This window comes from Podarcis cretensis (genome assembly GCF_951804945.1).
Source record: "Podarcis cretensis genome assembly, chromosome: 18".
Taxonomy (NCBI): domain Eukaryota; kingdom Metazoa; phylum Chordata; class Lepidosauria; order Squamata; family Lacertidae; genus Podarcis; species Podarcis cretensis.
The window spans coordinates 13,180,590-13,202,636 of record NC_137188.1 but is presented as its reverse complement, the minus strand read 5'-3'; the positions used below and the strand labels follow the sequence as shown (position 1 = coordinate 13,202,636).

Sequence of the window (22,047 nt, the reverse complement as noted above, 5' to 3'; positions counted from 1 at the left end):
CGTAAAAGAAAAACCAACAGGATCATTGTGACAAAAATATAAAGCAGTGGTTGGAAAACATTTAGATGCAGAAAAAGCTCAAATTGTGCTATATACAACTTACTGGCTCCAGTTTGTCCTGGATTTTAGGCAAGTTTATTATTATTATTTTTGCATTTGAGTTGTTTTTTTCCCTAGGGAAACCCCCAAATTTGTTGAGTCCCTCCCCCCCCCCCCGGGAAACCCCAAAGAGCTTTTCTTTTTTTAACGCCCCAAAGGAATGTGACTTATCGATTGACGGACATATGACACAGGCCTGTCCCAAGGACTCTGTTACGGGGGATTTCGAAATCCACGCAACTTGCAGAGCTCTGGCAAACAGCTTTTATCAGATTTCATGTGTTGAAGGAGGAAACAGCCAGATTGCCAAGGCAAACAGGCTGCTTCCTCTTCTGTGTTTGTGCAGAGAAGGGGGGAAAATAAAATCCCACGCTTCGGAGCCGATAAAATACGTCCCGGAAATCACATGCAAACACACCAATATATATCTTTCCTAAGTTCAGCAGAACCTATTCCCGGCAGCCTGACATGAAGATGGTTTTTTCTTCCATCTGGCTCCCAGTAGTTTTGGGCCTCTTCGCTGCAGATGGTGAGTCGGCTGCACAATGCTGCTTTCTCTCATTTATATATATATATATATATATATATATATATATATATATATATATATATCTTATTTAGGTATTTATTATGTTGTTTAGTCGTTTAGTGGTGTCCGCCTCTTTGTGACCCCCTGGACCAGAGCACGCCAGGCCCTCCTGTCTTCCACTGCCTCCCACAGTTTGGTCAAACTCATGCTGGTCGCTTCGAGAACACTGTCCCACCATCTCGTCCTCCATCGTCCCCTTCTCCTTGTGCCCTCCATCTTTCCCAACATCAGGGTCTTTTCCAGGGAGTCTTCTCTTCTCATGAAGTGGCCAAAGTCTTGGAGCCTCAGCTTCAGGATCTGTCCTTCCAGTGAGCACTCAGGGCTGATTTCCTTCCGAATGGAGAGGTTGGATCTTCTTGCAGTCCATGGGACTCTCAAGAGTCTCCTCCAGCACCAGAATTCAAAAGCATCAGTTCTTCGGCGGTCAGCCTTCTTGATGGTCCAGCTCTCACTTCCACACATCACTTCTGGGAAAACCATGATTTTAATTATACGGACCTTTGTTGGCAAGGTGATGTCTCTGCTTTTTAAGATGCTGTCTAGGTTTGCCATCGCTTTCCTCCCAAGAAGCAGGCGTCTTTTAATTTCGTGACTGCTGTCACCCTCTGCAGTGATCATGGAGCCCAAAAAAGTAAAATCTCTCTCTGCCTCCATTTCTTCCCCTTCTATTTGCCAGGAGGTGATGCGACCAGTAGCCATGATCTTTGTTTTTTTGATGTTGAGCTTCAGACCATATTTTGCGCTCTCCTCTTTCACCCTCATTAAAAGGTTCTTTAATTCCTCCTCACTTTCTGCCATCAAGGTTGTGTCATCTGCATATCTGAGGTTGTTGAGATTTCTTCTGGTGATCTTAATTCCAGCTTGGGATTCATCCAGCCCAGCCTTTCGCATGATGAATTCTGCATATAAGTTAAATAAGCAGGGAGACAATATACAGCCTTGTCGTACTCCTTTCCCAATTTTGAACCAATCAGTTGTTCCATATCCAGTTCTAACTGTAGCTTCTTGTCCCACATAGAGATCGCCTGCCTTATTCTGTCCAGGGAGTGAGACATTTTCCTTTTTTTCTCTGTTTTAACTTCACAAGAACCCTGTGCGGTTGGTCAGAGAGAGAGGGAGGTGGACGCAAAGAGACTTTCGGGGGGAATTCGAACCCAGAACCTCGTCCAGCGCTCTAACCGCTATGCTGCCTTGTGGTCCAACGCTGTCTGTGTCTTCCAAGGGACTTCATAGACAACACAGGGTCCAGGATGCGAATTTTGCATAACATCTGCATATGCTAATTGATGCAAATATAGGCCGACTTTCAGAGGTTGCTGGGTGAGCCCCATGACTTGCAAATTAGGGTTTACTCTGAGAATACGGGATTTTCTGGGCTCCCAGTCAGGGCAGATCCATCCAAACCACGCCGCCATTCATTTCAACAGGTCGAGTAGATTGCACAAAAGCGCAACTGAGTTTCAATATGCTGCCCTATTAAGCAAGTTTGTTCAAAAATTGTGCATGTTGGGGGGTTTTGGGGGGCAGATCCGGTGCTTGTCGGACCCCCGTGCTACTCCCCAAAAAACAACACCGGAACATAGAAACTGCTTTATTCTGGCTTGCGTTCCCTTTCCTCTGCCCTCCTCCTCCCTCTTTCCTTTGCTGCTGTGCCCTTTTAATTTTTTTTAAAAAAATATTTTATTTCCCATTTTTCTAATAGCAACCGTTTTTATATGCATACAGATCATTAGGTTGCCTACCCATAATCTAACCCTCTGTGCTCTTCTCAGCAAGCCGCCCCAGAGGCCGTATCCTGGGGGGCCGGGATGCCCCCCGGCGCCCATACATGGCCTCCCTCCAACTGAATGGGCAGCACCTCTGCGGGGGCTTCCTCATCGCCGACGAATGGGTGCTGAGCGCCGCCCATTGCCTGGAGGATGCGTAAGTATTCCTAGTATTGTAGAATTGTCAAGTCGGGAAGGGGACCCTGGGGGTCATCTAGCCTGACCCGCCACAATTCAGATGCCCCGTACAGGATTCGAACCCGCAACCTTGGTGTGATCTCCACACCGGGCTCTAAACCGACAGAGCTGTCGCCTTGGATCTCCCTGCTGGGTTTCGCTGCTCTGCCGAGCCAATCCTTTCTGTCGCTTGGCGGAAACAGTAGATCCTGCGTCAAATCACTTTAAATAAATCAATCGGGTGAAAAAAAACAGGAGAGAATGATTATACGATTCATATAAATTATACAAAGAAGGTAGCTTCCTCAAGTTGTGACCGGCGTAGTCTAGATCGAAAACTCCGCAGGTGAACAAATTTATCTCTCCACAAAGTTTAAAATGTTTACAGACAACCGAGATATGAGATGATAGGAACCGTATTGTAGTCGAAGGAAGTCAATCTTTTTTTTCTTTTTTGCATTTAGATAAATGTTTTTCGTTAATATCCGATATTAAAAGGTAAAAGGTAAAGGTACCCCTGCCCGTACGGGCCAGTCTTGACAGACTCTGGGGTTGTGCGCCCATCTCACTTAAGAGGCCAGGGGCCAGCGCTGTCCGGAGACACTTCCGGGTCACGTGGCCAGCATGACATCGCTGCTCTGGTGAGCCAGAGCCGCACACGGAAACGCCGTTTACCTTCCCGCTGGTAAGCGGTCCCTATTTATCTACTTGCACCCGGAGGTGCTTTCGAACTGCTAGGTTGGCAGGCGCTGGGACCGAGCAGCGGGAGCGCACCCCGCCGCAGGGATTCGAACCGCCGACCTTTCGATCGGCAAGCCCTAGGCGCTGAGGCTTTTACCCACAGCGCCACCCGCGTCCCTATCCGATATTAAGCATTGCATTATTTCTCTTTCTAAATCCCAATAAAATTTATTGAGGAATTATTCCGACCGTTCCCAAGGGACCCTGGACCTAAGTTGTTCAGGGCCTTGTAAATAAAGTTTCCCAGATTTTTTTTCCCAATGGATTTGGGGACATTTTTCAACTTCAATAGGAATGATAGGATTTTGCATGGGAACTGATTTGCAAATGAGTACCAAGACCTCGAACCCGGCTCAATAGTAAGGGAACGACCGGTGGGCCTTTTTCCGCAATGGTGTCGGCGATCTGGGCCCCCAAATCCGGGCTCAAGGGCAGCCCCACAAAGAGCCCATTGCAGAAGTCTAGCATTTTGGGCCAGTAACCTAACGGTGGTTTTCCACGCAGGGGCAATGGGACTTTTGCGGTTCTCTTGGGGGCACGATCTCTCTCTCTCCCTGAGCCCCACAAGCGCCTCTATGGGGTCCGCCAGCTGGTCCCCCACCCCGGAAGCCACCGAGACACCAACCACGATGACCTCTTGCTGGTACAGGTGAGTGATGCTAGATAAGGCTGCCCTTCAGATGTCTTCTGAAAGTCAGAAAGTTGTCAATTTCCTTGCCATCTGGCGAGAGGGCGCCACCACCGAGAAGGCCCTCTGCCTGGTTCCCTGTAACCTCACTAGGTCAGGCGGAGAGGCAGCGACTGGCCCAAAGTCACAGCCACTGAGCTTCAGGGCCAAGGGGAAATTTGAACCCGGGTCTCTCAGTTCCCAGTAAGTCACTCTAACCCCTAAACCATACTGGCTCTCTGATTTTCCCACCAGCCACTTTGGGCGGCTTCCAGTTCATATAAAAACAGAATAAAACTTCAAACGTTAAAAGCTTCCCTAAACAGGGCTGCCTGCAGATGTCTTCTAAAAGTCAGATAGTTGCTTATTTCCTTGACATCTGACGGGAGAGGGTGCCACCACCGAGAAGGCCCTCTGCCTGGTTCCCTGTAATATCGCTTCTCGCAGGGAGGGAACCACCAGAAGTTCCTCGGGAGAGGGACCCCGGTGTCCGGGGTGGAGACGCTCCTTCAGGTCTACTGGACCTTTGAGGCCATTTAGGGATTTCAAGGTCAGCACCAACACTTTGAATTGTGCTTGGAAACGTCCTGGGAGCCAATGTAGGTCTTTCAGGACCAGTGTGACGTGTCTCTATGCTTGTTTATGTTCTATTTAACTGTATTTTGCATTTGTAAAAACCAATAAAAAGGATTTAAATTGAAAATAAAATAGGGGGCAAAGGCAGGCTGGTTTGGGTTGCCCTAGCTAGATCGCCTTGCCATTTTGACTGCCCTTTTCCCCAAAAATATCTCTGCGACAAGGAAGCAAGAAGCGCTGATCTCCGAAATCGAGAAGTTCGGAGGAGGGCAGTTTCAGGGAATTCCCCAAAAGAGGTGGAAAAATGTTGAGCAACCGGTTCTCCGGAAAACACGACGTTTGCATTACGGGAAATCCCTTCTGCAAATAAGACGCAGGCTATTCTGGCAAACGCCAGAAGTTTTGGACTAGGTGAGAGCGTGGCGCTGAAAACGGCAAGGTTGGAGGATGGATGGCGGCTAACGGGTTGAGGTTGAATCTTGACAAGACAGAAGGACTGTTTTTGGGGGACAGGGGGCGGGCAGGTGTCGGGGACTCCCTGGTCCTGAATGGGGTGACTGCGCCCCTGAAGGACCAGGTCCGCAGCCTAGGGGTCACTCTGGACTCCCAGCTGTCCATGGAGGTGCAGGTCAGTTCTGTGTCCAAGGCAGCTCCATCTGGTACGCAGGATGAGACCCCACCTGCCTGCAGACTGTCTGGCCAGAGTGGTGCATGCTCTGGTTATCTCCTGTTTGGACTACTGCAATGCGCTCTCCGTGGGGCTGCCCTTGAAGGTGACCCGTAAACTACAATTAATCCAGAATGCGGCAGCCAGACTGGGGACTGGAAGCGGCCGCCGAGACAACACCGGTCCTGAAAGACCTACATTTGCTCCCAATACGTTTCCGAGCACAATTCAAAGTGTTGGTGCTGACCTTGAAAGCCCTAAATGGCCTCAGTCCAGTAGACCTGAAGGAGCGTCTCCACCCCCATCGTCCAGCCCGGACACCGGGGTCCATCTCCCTAGTGCCTTCTGGCGGTTCCCTCCCTGCGAGAAGCGAGGTTACAGGGAACCAGGCAGAGGGCCTTCTCGGTGGTGGCGCCCTCCCACCAGATGTCAAGGAAATAAACAACTATCTGACTTTTAGAAGACATCTGAAGGCAGCCCTGTTTAGGGAAGCTTTTTAATGTTTGATGTTTTATCGTGTTTTTAATATTCGATTGGGAGCCGCCCAGAGTGGCTGGGGAAACCCAGCCGGATGGGCGGCGTATAAATAATAAATTATTATTATTATTATTATGAAAACCTCCTCTGTTTTCAACCGTCTCTCTCCGTCTCTGCCAACCAGCTGGAAGAGGCGGCCTCCCTCAACCCAGACGTGCAGAAGCTGGCTTTCCAACGCCAGGCCAGGGACGTCCCCGAAGGGACCCTCTGTGAGGTGGCGGGCTGGGGCATCACTCGCAACACGGGCAAGCGTCCGGACATCTTGCAGAACGTGGAGCTGGGGGTCATCGGCCGAGCCAGATGCAACCAGCGGATTCACCACGACGGGGAAGTGACCGAGAAAATGATGTGTGCCGACTCCAAGAAAAGAGACTCCTGCAAGGTACTTTTTTCCATGAGAGTTCCTCTTCGCACGGGGCAAGAGAAGGATTCCAATGTGCGCAACTCACCCTGCCGCGTCGCAGGGTTTTTTCCCCACTAAACGACCCTCTGCAAAATTACCGTATTTTTCGCTCTATAAGACGCACCAGACCACAATACGCACCTAGTTTTTGGAGGAGGAAAACAAGAAAAAAATATTCTGAATCCCAGAAGCCAGAACAGCAAGAGGGATCGCTGCGCAGCGAAAACAGCAATCCCTCTTGCTGTTCTGGCTTCTGGGATAGCTGCGCAGCCTGCATTCGCTCCATAAGACGCACACACATTTCCCCTTACTTTTTAGGAGGGAAAAAGTGAGTCTTATAGAGCAAAAAATACAGTATTTATTTTTTTGAATGAATGACCGCTTTTTCGTTGATAGTTTTAGTTACGCCAACTTTTCGCTTTTATCGTTGTTTATATTCCTTTCCCTTTCTTTCTCTCTTTTTATTTCCATTATATAGCACACTCTATTCTAGATAACTTGACAATGGGATTACGTATACTGTGATAATGATCTCTTAAGTCTAGAAGTATCTAATGCAAGATTGGTTTGGGGGTTTTTTGTATGTCATGTCTGTTTAATAAAATGTTAATGAGAAATCACCATCATCATTGAGAATCCTGGGAGTGCAGGCATAATTCGAACACAGGACTTGGCTTATTAGCATGGGTAGGCAAACTAAGACCTGGGGGCCGGATTGGGCCCAATCGCCTTCTCAATCCGGCCCCCGGACGGTCCACGAATCAGCATGTTTTGACATGAGTAGAATGTTGCTTTTATTTAAAATGCATCTCTGGGTTATTTGTGGGGCCTGCCTGGTGTTTTTACATGAGTAGAATGTGTGCTTTTATTTAAAATGCATTTCTGGGTTATTTGTAGGGCATAGGAATTGGTTCATATATATTTTTTTGTCCGGACCCCCCCACAAGGTCTGAGGGGCAGTGGACAGGCCCCTGCTGAAAAAGTTTGCTGACCCCAGGCTTATAGAATAGTGGCAAATATCTGACGTTCTTGTTTTTTCCTCACCCCAGGGAGATTCGGGGGGGCCCCTCGTCTGCAACGGCGTCGCCGAAGCCGTCGTCTCCACCGGCTCGCGAGTTTGTGGCAACTGGAAGAAACCTGGGATTTACACCCGAACCGCTCCGTACGCCGGATGGATCGACAGTGTCTTGGCCAACGCAACCAGCGGATCCCTCGTGGCCATTTAAGCGCCAATAGCTAGAGGATCTCTCCTTGCCCCGCAAATTTAAGATGCAAAAATTGGAAGAGTTTCTTCCAAATTTATTCTACAAATATCTCAATAAGAAAATTTGATTGACTCTTCCAACTTTTCTTCTCCTTCTTTTCCTCCTTTTTCTTCTTTTTTTATATATGTGTGCTTATCTGAAATATATATGTATCTGCAATATTTTGTAATAATTATTTTAAATAAGACTAATAATAAAAAAGAGGCAAAAATTAGAAGATTTTGCATGGCTTTCCCCTGCGTTCCAGGCTTCCGTTCTCCAAATCTGCAAAAAAAATCCTTCGGTGTTTCAGCACAATTTTCTCTGGTTTTTTTGTACAATCCCCGCTGTTTCCTACAAGCAACAATTTCTCCTGGCGCAAGGCGTTTTTGCACGTCGTTTCCACAGACGTGCTCGTTACCCCACGGTTTTCTGCGGTTTTTGCAAAAGCGCATCGCAAAATTCGGATCGGAAAAAATCATTAAAAACGATTTTTAAAAACATATATGAAAAAGTGCGAACCTGTTGCAAACCGATGAGAGGTGGGCGTTTCAATTTTCGAAAAAGCAGAGACTCTGCAGGAGAGGGAATGCCAAGAAACAAGAAAACAGCCTTTTTGCAAAACTCAGAACCTTTATATTTACAAAACCGCCTTATTTTTTTCCGGTCCGGCTTCCCTGCAGTCCTTCCTCCCGGCCTGGCGGGGGCGCTGTCACGAATAGCCCAGCGGCATCCTCCTCCACAGCCCACCGCAGAGGCAGTTCTTGATCCAGCGCTGCTCCCACTGTTTGACGGCCGTCGTCTTGTTGGGCGAGTGCAGCATGGTGACGCAGCCGCACCTGCGGAGTCAAGACCGGAAGTTGCATCTTAACTCCATACTGCTGGCACGGGTCGGCAGCAGCGTCCTGGAGGTCTAAACCACACGGGTCTTTCCCCCTCTCCTTCTGCCCCAGCCCTACCGGCATTTGAACCTGGGGCAGCCGCTCTCCTGCCAGGAGATGGGGAAGACCGGACCGGGGATGGTGTAACCGCTGAGCGACGCTGCCTCCCGTCGCCCGGGTTTTGTTTTTTCCTGGCACTCACCTGGTGCAAGATTTGCACTCCTCCGTGGGGTACGCTCCGAGGTGGAGCCGCCTCAAGTGGTCGATCTTCGGCTGCCCAGGGGCCCTGAATTAAGGAGGCAAAACATCGGCGTTTGGGAAGCAGCAATAATAATAATAATAATAATAATTTATTACTTATACCCCGCCCATTTGGCTGGGCTTCCCCAGCCACTCTGGGCGGCTTCCAACAAAATATTAAAATACAGTAATCCATCAAACATTAAAAGCTTCCCTAAACAGGGCTGCCTTCAGATGTCTTCTAAAAGTCAGATGGTTGTTTATTTCCTTGACATCTGATGGGAGGGCGCCACCACCGAGAAGGCCCTCTGCCTGGTTCCCTGTAACCTCGCTTCTTGCAGGGAGGAAACCGCCAGAAAGCCCTCGGGAGAGGGACCCCGGTGTCCGGGGTGGAGATGCTCCTTCAGGTCTACTGAGCCGTTTAGGGCTTTCAAGGTCAGCACCAACCCTTTGAATTGTGCCCGGAAACGTCCTGGGAGCCAATGTAGGTCTTTCAAGACCGGGGTTACATGGTCTCCACTCCCAGTCCCCAGTCTGGCTGCCGCATTCTGGATTAGTTGCAGTTTCCGGGTCACCTTCCAAGGTAGCCCCACGGACAGCGCATGGCAGTAGTCCAAACGGGAGATGACCAGAGCATGCCCCACTCTGGTCAGACAGTCTGCGGGCTGGGAGGGTCTCATCCTGCGTCCCAGATGGAGCTGCCCTGGACACAGAACTAACCTGCGCCTCCATGGACAGCTGTGAGTCCAAAATGACCCCCAGGCTGCACACCTGGTCCGTCGGGGGCACGGTTACCCCATTCAGGACCAAGGAGTCCTCCACACCTGCCCGCCCCCTGTCCCCCCAAAACAGTCCTTCTGTCTTATCAGGATTCAACCTCAGTCTGTTAGCCGCCATCCATCCTCCAACTGCCTCCAGACACTCACACCGGACCTTCACTGGTTCTGATTTGAGAGGTACCACTGTATGCCCACTCCTCTTTTAAATAAGCCATGACAGCTGGTGGTGGCATTTCTGTGGCAGGGAGTTCCACTGTCTCCCCATCGCCCGACACCTACCTGACGAAGGCGTCAAATTGCAGGGAGGCGGGGTGGCCCTGCCCCTGCCCCGGGGGCTTCCCGAACTGCATCCGGACAGGCTGCTTGCTCTGCAGCTTGTGGATGATGGCGTCGTTGACGGGCAACCAGTCAAGGTTCGGGATGAGCAGCTGGCTGGGCAGCAGGCAGCACTCGTCAATCAAAGCGTCGTCCGGCTCGCTGGGGTGGCTTTCGTCCCGACCTGCGAGGGGCAACGGGGGGGTGGGGGTAGGTCAGGCACAGAGGAATCTGGGTACCTCGAAAAAAATAAAATTGCCCTGCATCTAGAAAACTAGCACATCAGGGAGAAAGGTTTTACTTGCAAATTTTGTTTAAAAATTGCTTTTGCATGCAAAGCTGAGCAGAAAGCCCTGTCTCCATTCCTGCAGGCTTCTCCCCTGAAACACGCAAAGCTGCCCCCTGAAATTTGCCTTCGGACTCCCTGCACCTAGAAATCTAGCGGACCAGGAAGCAAGGTTTTACTCAGACGGAGTTTTAGCACACATGAAAAACTGAAATCCTTATTTCCTGATTAACAGCCTTTGGACTATAATGTAACTTAGAGATAATTTTTACCCCTCTAAAAGCATTTTATTTTAAAAATCCAATTGAAATAAAAAAACGATAACTTACAGCATGTGTATCCATGTTTGTTAACTGATGTGGTTAAACCTTTAATATAAATATATATGTGTGTGTATACACACACACACACACACACACACACTTAGCAATTTATTTTAAAAATCTGATTTAAATGAAAAACAAATCTGGTTAAAAAAACAACTTAGCACTTTATTTTAAAAATCTGATTTAAATAAAAAACAAATCTGATTCAAATAAAAACAAATCCGGTTAGCACTGATTTTTATCCACCCTGGTCTGAATTATGTGAATAAAGGCTGAATGAATCGATTCCGCTTTAATTTCATTTCTATATTGCTCTATCTGCAGTTGCATGGAGCCTCACGCGACAGCCCTGCAGCGGAGGAGGCCTTTGTCCCCTACTCACAGCACAGCCAAAGTTTGGTCAGGAGCCGGAAGAGGAGAGACATGCTGTCCTGCGTATCAGAAGTAGCCGTGTAGATGGGCAGGCAGCTGGGCTTCAAGAGGCCCCAGATGCGAATCACGACCATCAGTTCGCGCAGCATGGCCAGGGAGGAGCCATCGCGGAGGAAGCTGTGTCCCGGGCGGACGGGACCCGAGCCCTGGGGGAAAAGGGGGCAGGTTAGGAAAGTCAAAACTCACCGGGATAATCCGCGACCAGAAAGAAGAGGACCACCAAGAAGACTGGAAGAAATTTAAAGAATATTTGAATTCACGCGCCGTCCCTGGAAAGTAGGCGGAGAGTCGGATCGCCGGTCGACCCGGAAGGCAATTTGGGAAAGTGTTTGCGCAGTGGGGGGCTTGGGGGGGGGGGTCTCACCTGGTTCGGAAGGCTGGCCAACAGGTAGAGGACAAAGTCGCCGACCCACTGAATCAGCTGTTGGAGAGACTGCAAAGTGGTCATTTCCAAGACAAACTCCTCCGTCTTCAAGTTGATCATCACTTTGTCGATATCTGGAAAGGGAGTTCTTGTTATTACCGTATTTTTCGCTCTATAAGACGCACCAGACCACAAGACGCACCTAGTTTTTGGAGGAGGAAAACAAGAAAAAAAAATATTCTGAATCTCAGAAGCCAGAACAGCAAGAGGGATCGCTGCGCAGTGAAAGCAGCAATCCCTCTTACTGTTCTGGCTTCTGGGATAGCTGCGCAGCCTGCATTTGCTCCATAAGACGCACACACATTTCCCCTTACTTTTGAGGAGGGAAAAAGTGAGTCTTATAGAGCAAAAAATATGGTAAATATACCAAGAAAAAAGCACACCAAGAACTCAAGTCAATATAAGTTTCAATAGTGGGAGTGGTCCCTACTCACAATTCAATAGTCAATACAAACAGAAACGAATCCATTCAAAAGTATGTATTATAATAAACAATATTATAAAAATAATAATATTCTTAGCCTCCTAAAAAGCAGAGACATCACCTTGCCAACAAAGGTCTGTATAATTAAAATCATGGTTTTCCCAGTAGTGATGTATGGAAGTGAGAGCTGGACCATCAAGAAGGCTGATCGCCGAAGAATGGATGCTTTTGAATTCTGGTGCTGGAGGAGACTCTTGAGAGTCCCATGGACTGCAAGAAGATCCAACCTCTCCATTCGGAAGGAAATCAGCCCTGAGTGCTCACTGGAAGGACAGATCCTGAAGCTGAGGCTCCAAGACTTTGGCCACCTCATGAGAAGAGAAGACTCCCTGGAAAAGACCCTGATGTTGGAAAAGATGGAGGGCACAAGGAGAAGGGGACGAAGGAGGACGAGATGGTGGGACAGTGTTCTCGAATGGACAGACATGAGTCTGACCAAACTGCGGGAGGCAGTGGAAGACAGGAGGGCCTGGCGTGCTCTGGTCCAGGGGGTCACGAAGAGTCGGACACGACAAAACGACTCAACAACATTATAATAAAGATTACAAATTCAAATAGAGATTACAAACTCTAACAGAGATTACAAGCTCAAAGAGATATGTATAAAACTGTAATTCGTTACAAAGATTTTCTCCTTTTTACTCAATAATCAACGATCCTCATGATTTCTCAGCTTGCAGATGGAGACTCAGTTTCAATCATTGAGCATTATTGTAGAGTGAAAAGGAAAAAATCTTTGTAACGAATTATTGTTTTATACATATCTCTTTGAGTTTGAGTTTGTAACCTCGGTTAGAGTTTGTAATCTCTATTTGAGTTTGTAATCTTTATTATAATACATACTTTTGAATGGATTCGTTTCTGTTTCTATTGACTATTGAATTGTGAGTAGGGACCGCTCCCACTATTGAAACGTACATTGGCTTGAGTTCTTGTTGTGCTTTTTTATTGATATTTGAAAGGGAACACTGAACACTTAAAATTTTTGTTTTTAAGTTGTAATCATTCAGCTTGTTTTTATTATTGCTTGTAAGCCACCCTGAGCTCGGCCTTGGCTGGGGAGGGCGGGGTATAAATAAAAATTATTATTATTATTATGAACGTTGGCCAGTGCCGGATTTACATCTAAGCTCAACAAGCTCTAGCTTAGGGCCTCACTCTCTTGGGGGCCCCCCAAAAAAATTAAAGGGAAAAAAACTCCTGGATGTCCATTTCCAAAAAAAGCAAATAAAACCTACATACAGGAACCGGGTTTTGTGTTGTGTAGGCTCCTCTGATGTAAGTCATGGGCCCCGCCTGCTCCCTAAAATACCGTATTTTTTGCTCTATAGGACTCCCTTTTCCCCTCCTAAAAAGTAAGGGGAAGTGTGTGTGCGTCTTATGGAGCGAATGCAGGCTGCGCAGCTATCCCAGAAGCCAGAACAGCAAGAGGGATTGCTGCTTTCACTGCGCAGCGATCCCTCTTGCTGTTCTGGCTTCTGGGATTCAGAATATTCTTTTTCTTGTTTTCCTCCTCCAAAAACTAGGTGCGTCTTGTGGTCTGGCGCGTCTTATAGAGCGAAAAATACGGTATTCCTGGTTTGCTCCTTTGTATATATAGGGTGCCGACATTCTGGCTGCATGGCAATATGTGCAAATGGCTTGAGATACCTATGAGTTCCATCAATTGCCATATAGCATATACTCAACACAAACAGCAGCAATTTGTTGTGGACAAAGCACAGCTGGGCATATAAAGGGCCCCATCACCTTCAGGAGCTGAGGGCCGCATCAAACCTAAATCCAGCCCTGTTGTCGTGTTGTTGTTGTTATATATCAGGCAGGCCCAACTCCCAAGAGACTGCGATCTACTCTCCCACTATGAAAAAACTGGCAGTAATCTATCCATTGGATTGACCAAAGTTGTTGAGCCTTTTTTGGAGAGGAAGACCCAAAGCTGTTGAGCCTTTTCCCCCTTCGTTTTTTTTGGGGAGATCGATCAGGATCACAAAATTGACCAGGGACGCCCCGCGATCGACCAGTAGATCGCGACTGACCTGTTGGACATGCCTGTGATTTTTATATTATTATCATCATCATCATCATCATCATCATCATCATCAATATCGTATTTTTCGCTCTATAAGACTCACCAGACCACAAGACGCACCTAGTTTTTGGAGGAGGAAAACAAGAAAAAATAATATTCTGAATCTCAGAAGCCAGAAGAGCAAGAGGGATCGCTGCGCAGTGAAAGCAGCAATCCCTCTTGCTGTTCTGGCTTCTGGGATAGCTGCGCAGCCTGCATTCGCTCCATAAGACGCACACACATTTCCCCTTACTTTTTAGGAGGGAAAAAGTGAGTCTTATAGAGCAAAAAATACAGTATGTCACTGGGGAGACTGTCACGCACCCACGTCGGTGATCTTGGAGCAGATCTCCGTGAGACGGTCGCCGGGGCTTTTGTCCGGGGTATTCAAGACCGGGGGACGGAGGAGCGATTTGAGGGTGCAGCTGATGGCGATCAGGAAAAGCTTGGCGTGATAGTCGCACACCCGAGACACTGTGGTGGACGAGAGCTTGCACAGCGACGCCTTCATGGAAATAATCCGGGTCGAGAGCACCTGCCAAAGCAAAAAAAAGGGTCACCCTGTCGTGAAATTCCACGCAATATTGACCCAGAGCAGATTCTGACGTGTTAGTCAGCGCAGTAAAAATTTAAAACACGTTGCAGGATACCCCCCGGAATAGACCACAGGCAATGAATATTTCATCCAACAGAGCTTCACTGCAACTGAAGGCAAATAAGCATAATGGTCACCTTCAGGATTGGCTTTGTCCCTAAGAAATCCAGTTGTCTGGTTGTAAATATTAAGACGATACCAGCAAGAATGAATCTGTCTGCAAAATAATAATGATTTAAATCAAGTCTTACAGGCTAGCGATTGAAATCGTGATTGAAATCTTGATTGAAATCAATTTGATTTCAATCAAGTCCACCCTGTCTAAGGGGACGTGGGTGGCGCTGTGGGTTAAACCACAGAGCCTAGGACTTGCCGATCAGAAGGTCGGTGGTTCGAATCCCCGCAATGACGGGGTGAGCTCCCGTTGCTCAGTTCCTGCTCCTGCCCACCTAGCAGTTCGAAAGCACCTCAAAGTGCAAGTAGATAAATAGGTCCCGCTCCGGCGGGAAGGTAAACGGCGTTTCCGTGCGCTGCTCTGGTTCGCCAGAAGCGGCTTAGTCCTGCTGGCCACATGACCCGGAAGCTGTACGCCGGCTCCCTCGGCCAATAAAGCGAGATGAGCGCCACAACCCCAGAGTCAGCCACGACTGGACCTAATGGTCAGGGGTCCCTTTACCTTTACCACCCTGTCTAAGGTATATAACCCAAACATCACACACCTTCTGCTTGCTTCTTTCATGCAAAGAAGCTCCCAGAACCCTCCAGAATTGCACCCTTGTGCAAATTAATTGAAATAAAGCGTGTTTTTTATATTTTACTCGTAATCCTGTATTCAAAACAAACACGAAAAGTCAGTTGACCATTATGGTGTCGGAAGCCTGCAGTTGATAGAGGGAATGATGCGCTCACCGCAATATATTGAGGTTCTACAAAAGAACTGATTCAAGTGTGGTACAGGGATCCGAAAATCAACAGAGACTGTTCAAAACTAGTAGACTCCATGCCAAACCGTGTTCAAATGCAGCTTAAAAATAGCGGAGGTCATATCCGTGACTAACGTACGCATATAATAATAATAATTTATTATTTCTACCCCGTCCATCTGGCTGGATTTCCCCAGGCCACTCTGGGTGGCTTCCGACAAAATATTAAAAGACAACATTAAAAGCTTCCCTATCCATAAGACACACACACATTTCCCCTTACTTTTTAGGAGGGAAAAAGGGAGTCTTATAGAGCAAAAAATACGGTAATTTGCACAAGGGTGTAAGTGGAGCAGGAAAGATCTCAACGCACATCAGAGCCACACTTTCTGCACTGGGAAATGCAAAATGACATATGCGCCCGTCGCAAAGGAACCCTTTCCTATCCCCGAGGAGCTTGAGATGGCTAGCACCACCTGCTGGCAGGTTGCAATGCATGCCAGCACCCTTCGGCGCCATCTACTCAACTCCAACGCACTCCGGGCGAAGGAGCTATCTCCCTTCCCGCCTCACCTGCTGCAGGGCCGCATTCTGGCGCATGTATTCTTCGTGAAGCTTCTCCACCAGATTTTGCACCATGCTGGGCTGGACGTGAAGCAGGATGTCCCACCAGTCGTATCCGGTCACCATGCAATACTCCAGGAGGAAGAGCAGGTGGCGGAGGGAGATGTTCATGTCCAGGATGTGTCCCATCGACGGGGAGATCCGTAGCATGCTGAGCTGGCGTGGCGAGAGGTCGGAAGGGACGAAAGCCGTTTAACCACCAAATAAGCGTTGGAAACATAATCATACTCAAGATGAAGAGGTGAAAGGGGTGGCGATACAATGGGCTAAAGAATGGGGAGGCAAACTGAGGCCCGGGGGCTGGATCTGGCCCAATCGCTTTCTCAATCCGGCCCCTGGACGGTCTAGGAATCAGTGTGTTTTTACACGAGTAGAATGTGTCCTTTTATTTAAAAATGCATCTGGGTTATTTGTGGGGCCTGCCTGGTGTTTTTACATGAGTATAATGTGTACTTTTCTTTAAAAATGCATCTCTGGGTTATTTGCTGGGCATAGGAATTCATTCATTTCCCCCCAAAAATATAGTCCGGCCCCCCACAAGGTCTGAGGGACAGTGGACGGGGCCCCTGCTGAAAAAGTTTGCTGACCTCTGGACTAGAACCTTTCTGTCTTATCTGAATTGAACTTCAGTTCAGGCAAGCAATCTGGGGAACCACCTGCTACTAGAACATGGGTAGGCAAACTAAGGCCCGGGGGCCGGATCCAATCACCTTCTAAATCTGGCCAGCGGACGGTCCGGGAATCAGTGTCTTTTTACATGAGTAGAATGTGCCCTTTTATTTAAAATGCATCTCTGAGTTATTTGCGGGGCATAGAAATCCAGTCATTTCCCCCCAAAAAATATATTCAGGCCCCCCGCAAGTTCTGAGGGATGGGGGACCGGCCCCCTGCTGAAAAAGTTTGCTGACCGCTGGGCTAAAGATTTTGGATATAATATTCAGTTAGGATCTTGGGGAAGGTTGTGGAAGGAAGGCATGAATTTAACTGCATGCAGTGCACTTAAATAAAATGATGTACAGATGGTATTTAATGCCAGTTAAACTTGCTAAAATGTCTAAGGCAAGATTTAGCGAGTGCTGAAAATGTAAAGAAATGGAAGGTTTATTCTACCACATGTGGCGGACTTGCAAGGAGGTAAAGGCTTTCTGGGAAATGATATATAACAAGTGAAAGAAAATGTTTAAAAAGGCTTTTGTTAAAATACCAGAAGCCTTTTTCCTGGGTATTAGTAGAGATACAAAGAAAAGATTATGTGCAACGACAGTGGAAAGAATTCTTTTAGCCCAAAGATGGTGATGGACTTTGCAGAACTGGCGAAACTGACGGGAAAAATCCGAAACCAGCATGCTCAATTATTCCAAAAGGACTGGAGTAAATTTATGCAATATTTGAAAGATCGTTGTAAGCAGTGAACAACACTAGTAGGGTTATGCGAAGACTTGCAATGAGGATTTTTTGACCCTTCTATGTTGATTTAAACTTGGAGGCATTTTGTAACGAGTTATATTAATTTGGGACGCAGGTGGCGCTGTGGGTTAAACCACAGAGCCTAGGACTTGCTGACCAGAAGGTCGGCGGTTCGAATCCCCACAATGACGGGGTGAGCTCCCGTTGCTCGGTCCCTGCTCCTGCCAACCTAGCAGTTCAAAAGCATGCCTGCGCAAGTAGATAAATAGGTACCTCTCTGGCGGGAAGGTAAACAGCGTTTGCTCTGGTTCGCCAGAAGCGGCTTTGTCCTGCTGACCACATGACCCGGAAGCTGTACGCTGGCTCCCTCGGCCAATAAAGCGAGATGAGCGCCTCAACCCCAGAGTCGGCCACGACTGGACCTAATGGTCAGGGGTCCCTTTACCCTTTATATTAGAATTGGAAAATATATAAAGTGCTGTGATATAAAGATTAGTCGTTGTTGTTGTAGGTTTTCCATTTACCTTCCCGTGGCTGTCGACGCCGACCAAAGCCAGCGATGTCCAGGACATCTGCATGGCTTTGAAGTGGACCAGGGGTCCGGCCGTCCGCTGCCTCTTGATGGCCTGTTCGTCCGCTGGACGCTGGGATGTCGAGCCGTAGAAGACCGCCATGGTCTGCAGGGAGACGCGGTGGATGATGTGGACGCTGCCGTCGTGGAAGGCGAGTGCGAGTCCTGGGGCGGCAGAGGGGGGGGGGGGAACAGCACGAGACGGGGGACATTTCAGAGGGAAACTGGAACTCCAGACCCACATGCTGAACACAATGCGTTCCCCGGAAGTCACTCGCAAAATGATCGATAATAATAATATAATAATAATTTATTATTTATACCCCGCCCATCTGGCTGGGCTTCCCCAGCCACTCTGGACGGCTTACAAAAAAATATTAAAATACTGTAATACATCAAACATTAAAAGCTTCCCTAAACAGGGCTGCCTTCAGATGTCTTCTAAAAGTCTGATAGTTGTTTATTTCCTTGACATCTGATGGGAGGGCGCCACCACCGAGAAGGCCCTCTGCCTGGTTCCCCATAACTTGGCTTCTCGCAGTGAGGGAACCGCCAGAAGGCCCTTGGAGCTGGACCTCTGTGTCTGGGCTGGACGATGGGGGTGGAGACGCTCCTTCAGGTATACTGGGTCTTTGAGGCCATTTAGGGCTTTCAAGGTCAGCACCAACACTTTGAATTGTGCTCGGAAACGTCCTGGGAGCCAATGCAGATCTCTCAGGACCGGTGTTATATGGTCTCAGCGGCCACTCCCAGTCCCCAGTCTAGCTGCCGCATTCTGGATTAGTTGTAGTTTCCAGGTCACCTTCAAAGGGAGATCCACGTAGAGCGCATTGCAGTAGTTCAAGAGGGAGATAACCAGAGCATGCACCACTCTGGCCAGACAGTCTGCGGGCAGAGAGGGACTCATCCTGCGTACCAGATGGAGCTGCCCTGAACACAGAATTGACCTGTGCCTCCATGGACGACTGTGAGTCCAAAATGACTCCCAGGCTGCGCACCTGGTCCTTCGGGGGCACAGTTACCCCATTCAGGACCAGGGAGTCCCCCACACCGGCCCGCCTCCTGTCCCCCCAAAACAGTACTTCTGTCTTGTCAGGATTCAATCTCAATCTGTTAGCCGCCATCCTATCGATCGATCGGTTTGTTTGTATAACAAGTCCCCGATTTTCATTGATCCCTATGGGCAAATCTCTAATTCGTTCCCAGCCACGAAATTTGAACTCCCCAATCAAATTTGTACGCCTCTGCAGGCGGTAAGCTCTCTAGCGCAAGGGCCGGCAATTATCCGTGTATAGGACGACCCGTTTTTTGGCATGATTTTGGGGTCAAAAAACCTCGTCCTATACACGGGAAAATACGGTACCGTATGGGTAAATGGACAGCTGTCTATGTTAAATGCATAAAATGGCAACGTTGCAATAAGAAGGAGATTACCAGGAAATGCATTTTTAAAAAGGAACTAGCTGGGGACTACAATGCAGTTAAACAACAAGGAAAGAGTTTACTGGAAGTCTACTTTTGTAGGGGGGGAAACGTATTAATTTAGTGACGTTTCGTTAAAAGGGAAAACCGATAAAAAGATTGGGAAAAGGAAAAAAAGACGAACGATGAGGGATTGAGCCGCGGAGGGGGGAATTTAAACGCCACGGGGGGGGGGAGGGGCAGGAAGTTGAGAAACGATAAACTTAACAAGGTATACTGAAGGATAAATGTCAAACTTTTGAAAATTCATTCATATATATATATATATATATATATATGTATGTATGTATGTATATGGTATATTGCGAAATAAGAAATATAATGACAACATTTCCAGGGGACAGGGAGAGGTTTCCTCACCTAAGCCAGGGTAGAATTTCGTGTCGTTGGCGACTTTCAAATCCGTGCTGGTCAAGGAGATGGGGAGTTTCGGGAGAGCCACGGCCGAAACGCGGTCGAGGTCGTTAGCGGCTGAGAGTATCCGCCACTTCAAAATCATGGGCGGCTTGTCGCCGACTGAGAAATAATAAGAAGAAGGCAGGAGAATAAGGAGCGCAGCGTAGCGGTTAAGAGAGTCGGACCCAGACCTGAGTTCAAATCCTTCCCCCCACTCAGCCACAGAGCTCTCTGGACGACACCTCGGGGGGCCGGCCACTTGCGCCTCTGACCAAACAGACCTTGCAGGGTTGTTGTCGGAGGAAAGGAGAGATAGAGAGATGGAAGAGAGAGTCAGAAGGAAGGAATGGAGAGATAGAGAGATGGAAGAGAGAGTCAGAAGGAAGGAAAGGAGATAGAGATGGAAAAGAGAGTCAGAAGGAAGGAAAGGAGATAGAGATGGAAAAGAGAGTCAGAAGGAAGGAAAGGAGAGATAGAGAGATGGAAGAGAGAGAAGGAAGGAAGGAAAGGAGAGATAGAGAGATGGAAGAGAGAGAAGGAAGAAAGGAAAGGAGAGAGATAGAGATGGAAGAGAGAGTCAGAAGGAAGGAAAGGAGAGAGATAGAGATGGAAGAGAGAGTCAGAAGGAAGGAAAGAAGAGATAGAGAGATGGAAAAGAGAGTCAGAAGGAAGGAATGGAGAGAGATAGAGATGGAAGAGAGAGTCAGAAGGAAGGAAAGGAGAGAGAGAGAGATGGAAGAGAGAGTCAGAAGGAAGGAAAGGAGAGAGAGAGAGATGGAAGAGAGAGTCAGAAGGAAGGAAAGAAGAGATAGAGAGATGGAAAAGAGAGTCAGAAGGAAGGAATGGAGAGAGATAGAGATGGAAGAGAGAGTCAGAAGGAAGGAAAGGAGAGATAGAGAGATGGAAGAGAGAGTCAGAAGGAAGGAAAGAAGAGATAGAGAGATGGAAGAGAGAGTCAGAAGGAAGGAAAGGAGAGATAGAGAGATGGAAGAGAGAGTCAGAAGGAAGGAAAGGAGAGAGATAGAGATGGAAGAGAGAGTCAGAAGGAAGGAAAGGAGAGATAGAGAGATGGAAGAGAGAGTCAGAAGGAAGGAAAGAAGAGATAGAGAGATGGAAGAGAGAGTCAGAAGGAAGGAAAGGAGAGAGAGAGAGATGGAAGAGAGAGTCAGAAGGAAGGAAAGAAGAGATAGAGAGATGGAAAAGAGAGTCAGAAGGAAGGAAAGGAGAGAGATAGAGATGGAAGAGAGAGTCAGAAGGAAGGAATGGAGAGAGATAGAGATGGAAGAGAGAGTCAGAAGGAAGGAAAGGAGAGATAGAGAGATGGAAGAGAGAGTCAGAAGGAAGGAAAGGAGAGATAGAGAGATGGAAGAGAGAGTCAGAAGGAAGGAAAGAAGAGAGATAGAGATGGAAGAGAGAGTCAGAAGGAAGGAATGGAGAGAGATAGAGATGGAAGAGAGAGTCAGAAGGAAGGAATGGAGAGAGATAGAGATGGAAGAGAGAGTCAGAAGGAAGGAAAGAAGAGATAGAGAGATGGAAGAGAGAGTCAGAAGGAAGGAAAGAAGAGATAGAGAGATGGAAGAGAGAGTCAGAAGGAAGGAAAGAAGAGATAGAGAGATGGAAGAGAGAGTCAGAAGGAAGGAAAGAAGAGATAGAGAGATGGAAGAGAGAGTCAGAAGGAAGGAAAGAAGAGATAGAGAGATGGAAGAGAGAGTCAGAAGGAAGGAAAGAAGAGATAGAGAGATGGAAGAGAGAGTCAGAAGGAAGGAAAGAAGAGATAGAGAGATGGAAGAGAGAGTCAGAAGGAAGGAAAGAAGAGATAGAGAGATGGAAGAGAGAGTCAGAAGGAAGGAAAGAAGAGATAGAGAGATGGAAGAGAGAGTCAGAAGGAAGGAAAGAAGAGATAGAGAGATGGAAGAGAGAGTCAGAAGGAAGGAAAGAAGAGATAGAGAGATGGAAGAGAGAGTCAGAAGGAAGGAAAGAAGAGATAGAGAGATGGAAGAGAGAGTCAGAAGGAAGGAAAGAAGAGATAGAGAGATGGAAGAGAGAGTCAGAAGGAAGGAAAGAAGAGATAGAGAGATGGAAGAGAGAGTCAGAAGGAAGGAAAGGAGAGATAGAGAGATGGAAGAGAGAGTCAGAAGGAAGGAAAGAAGAGATAGAGAGATGGAAGAGAGAGTCAGAAGGAAGGAAAGAAGAGATAGAGAGATGGAAGAGAGAGTCAGAAGGAAGGAAAGGAGAGATAGAGAGATGGAAGAGAGAGTCAGAAGGAAGGAAAGAAGAGATAGAGAGATGGAAGAGAGAGTCAGAAGGAAGGAATGGAGAGAGATAGAGATGGAAGAGAGAGTCAGAAG

General features: G+C 47.8%; 2 protein-coding genes across 2 annotated transcripts in view; one reads left to right on the top strand and one right to left on the bottom strand.

Moving 5' to 3' along the window:
- Positions 1 to 432: 432 nt before the first annotated feature.
- Positions 433 to 7,722, top strand: CFD (complement factor D). The gene is made up of 5 exons (XM_079960922.1): positions 433 to 628; positions 2,461 to 2,611; positions 3,877 to 4,021; positions 5,944 to 6,201; positions 7,272 to 7,722. Exons 1-5 carry the CDS (start codon positions 568 to 570, stop codon positions 7,446 to 7,448), a joined length of 792 nt encoding a protein of 263 aa, XP_079817048.1. The 5' UTR covers positions 433 to 567; the 3' UTR covers positions 7,449 to 7,722.
- A 357-nt stretch (positions 7,723 to 8,079) lies between these two features.
- The window catches only part of MED16 (mediator complex subunit 16), a 29,710-nt gene continuing 15,742 nt past the window's right edge, over positions 8,080 to 22,047 (bottom strand). The window contains exons 7-15 of the mRNA XM_079960540.1: positions 19,664 to 19,819; positions 17,775 to 17,986; positions 15,793 to 15,999; positions 14,026 to 14,236; positions 11,090 to 11,223; positions 10,676 to 10,871; positions 9,646 to 9,865; positions 8,550 to 8,633; positions 8,080 to 8,305 (exon numbers count right to left, since the gene is read on the bottom strand). Of these exons, the coding sequence (XP_079816666.1) occupies positions 8,179 to 8,305; positions 8,550 to 8,633; positions 9,646 to 9,865; positions 10,676 to 10,871; positions 11,090 to 11,223; positions 14,026 to 14,236; positions 15,793 to 15,999; positions 17,775 to 17,986; positions 19,664 to 19,819 (1,547 nt within the window). The 3' untranslated portion in view covers positions 8,080 to 8,178. The remainder of the gene's footprint in view (positions 8,306 to 8,549; positions 8,634 to 9,645; positions 9,866 to 10,675; positions 10,872 to 11,089; positions 11,224 to 14,025; positions 14,237 to 15,792; positions 16,000 to 17,774; positions 17,987 to 19,663; positions 19,820 to 22,047) is intronic.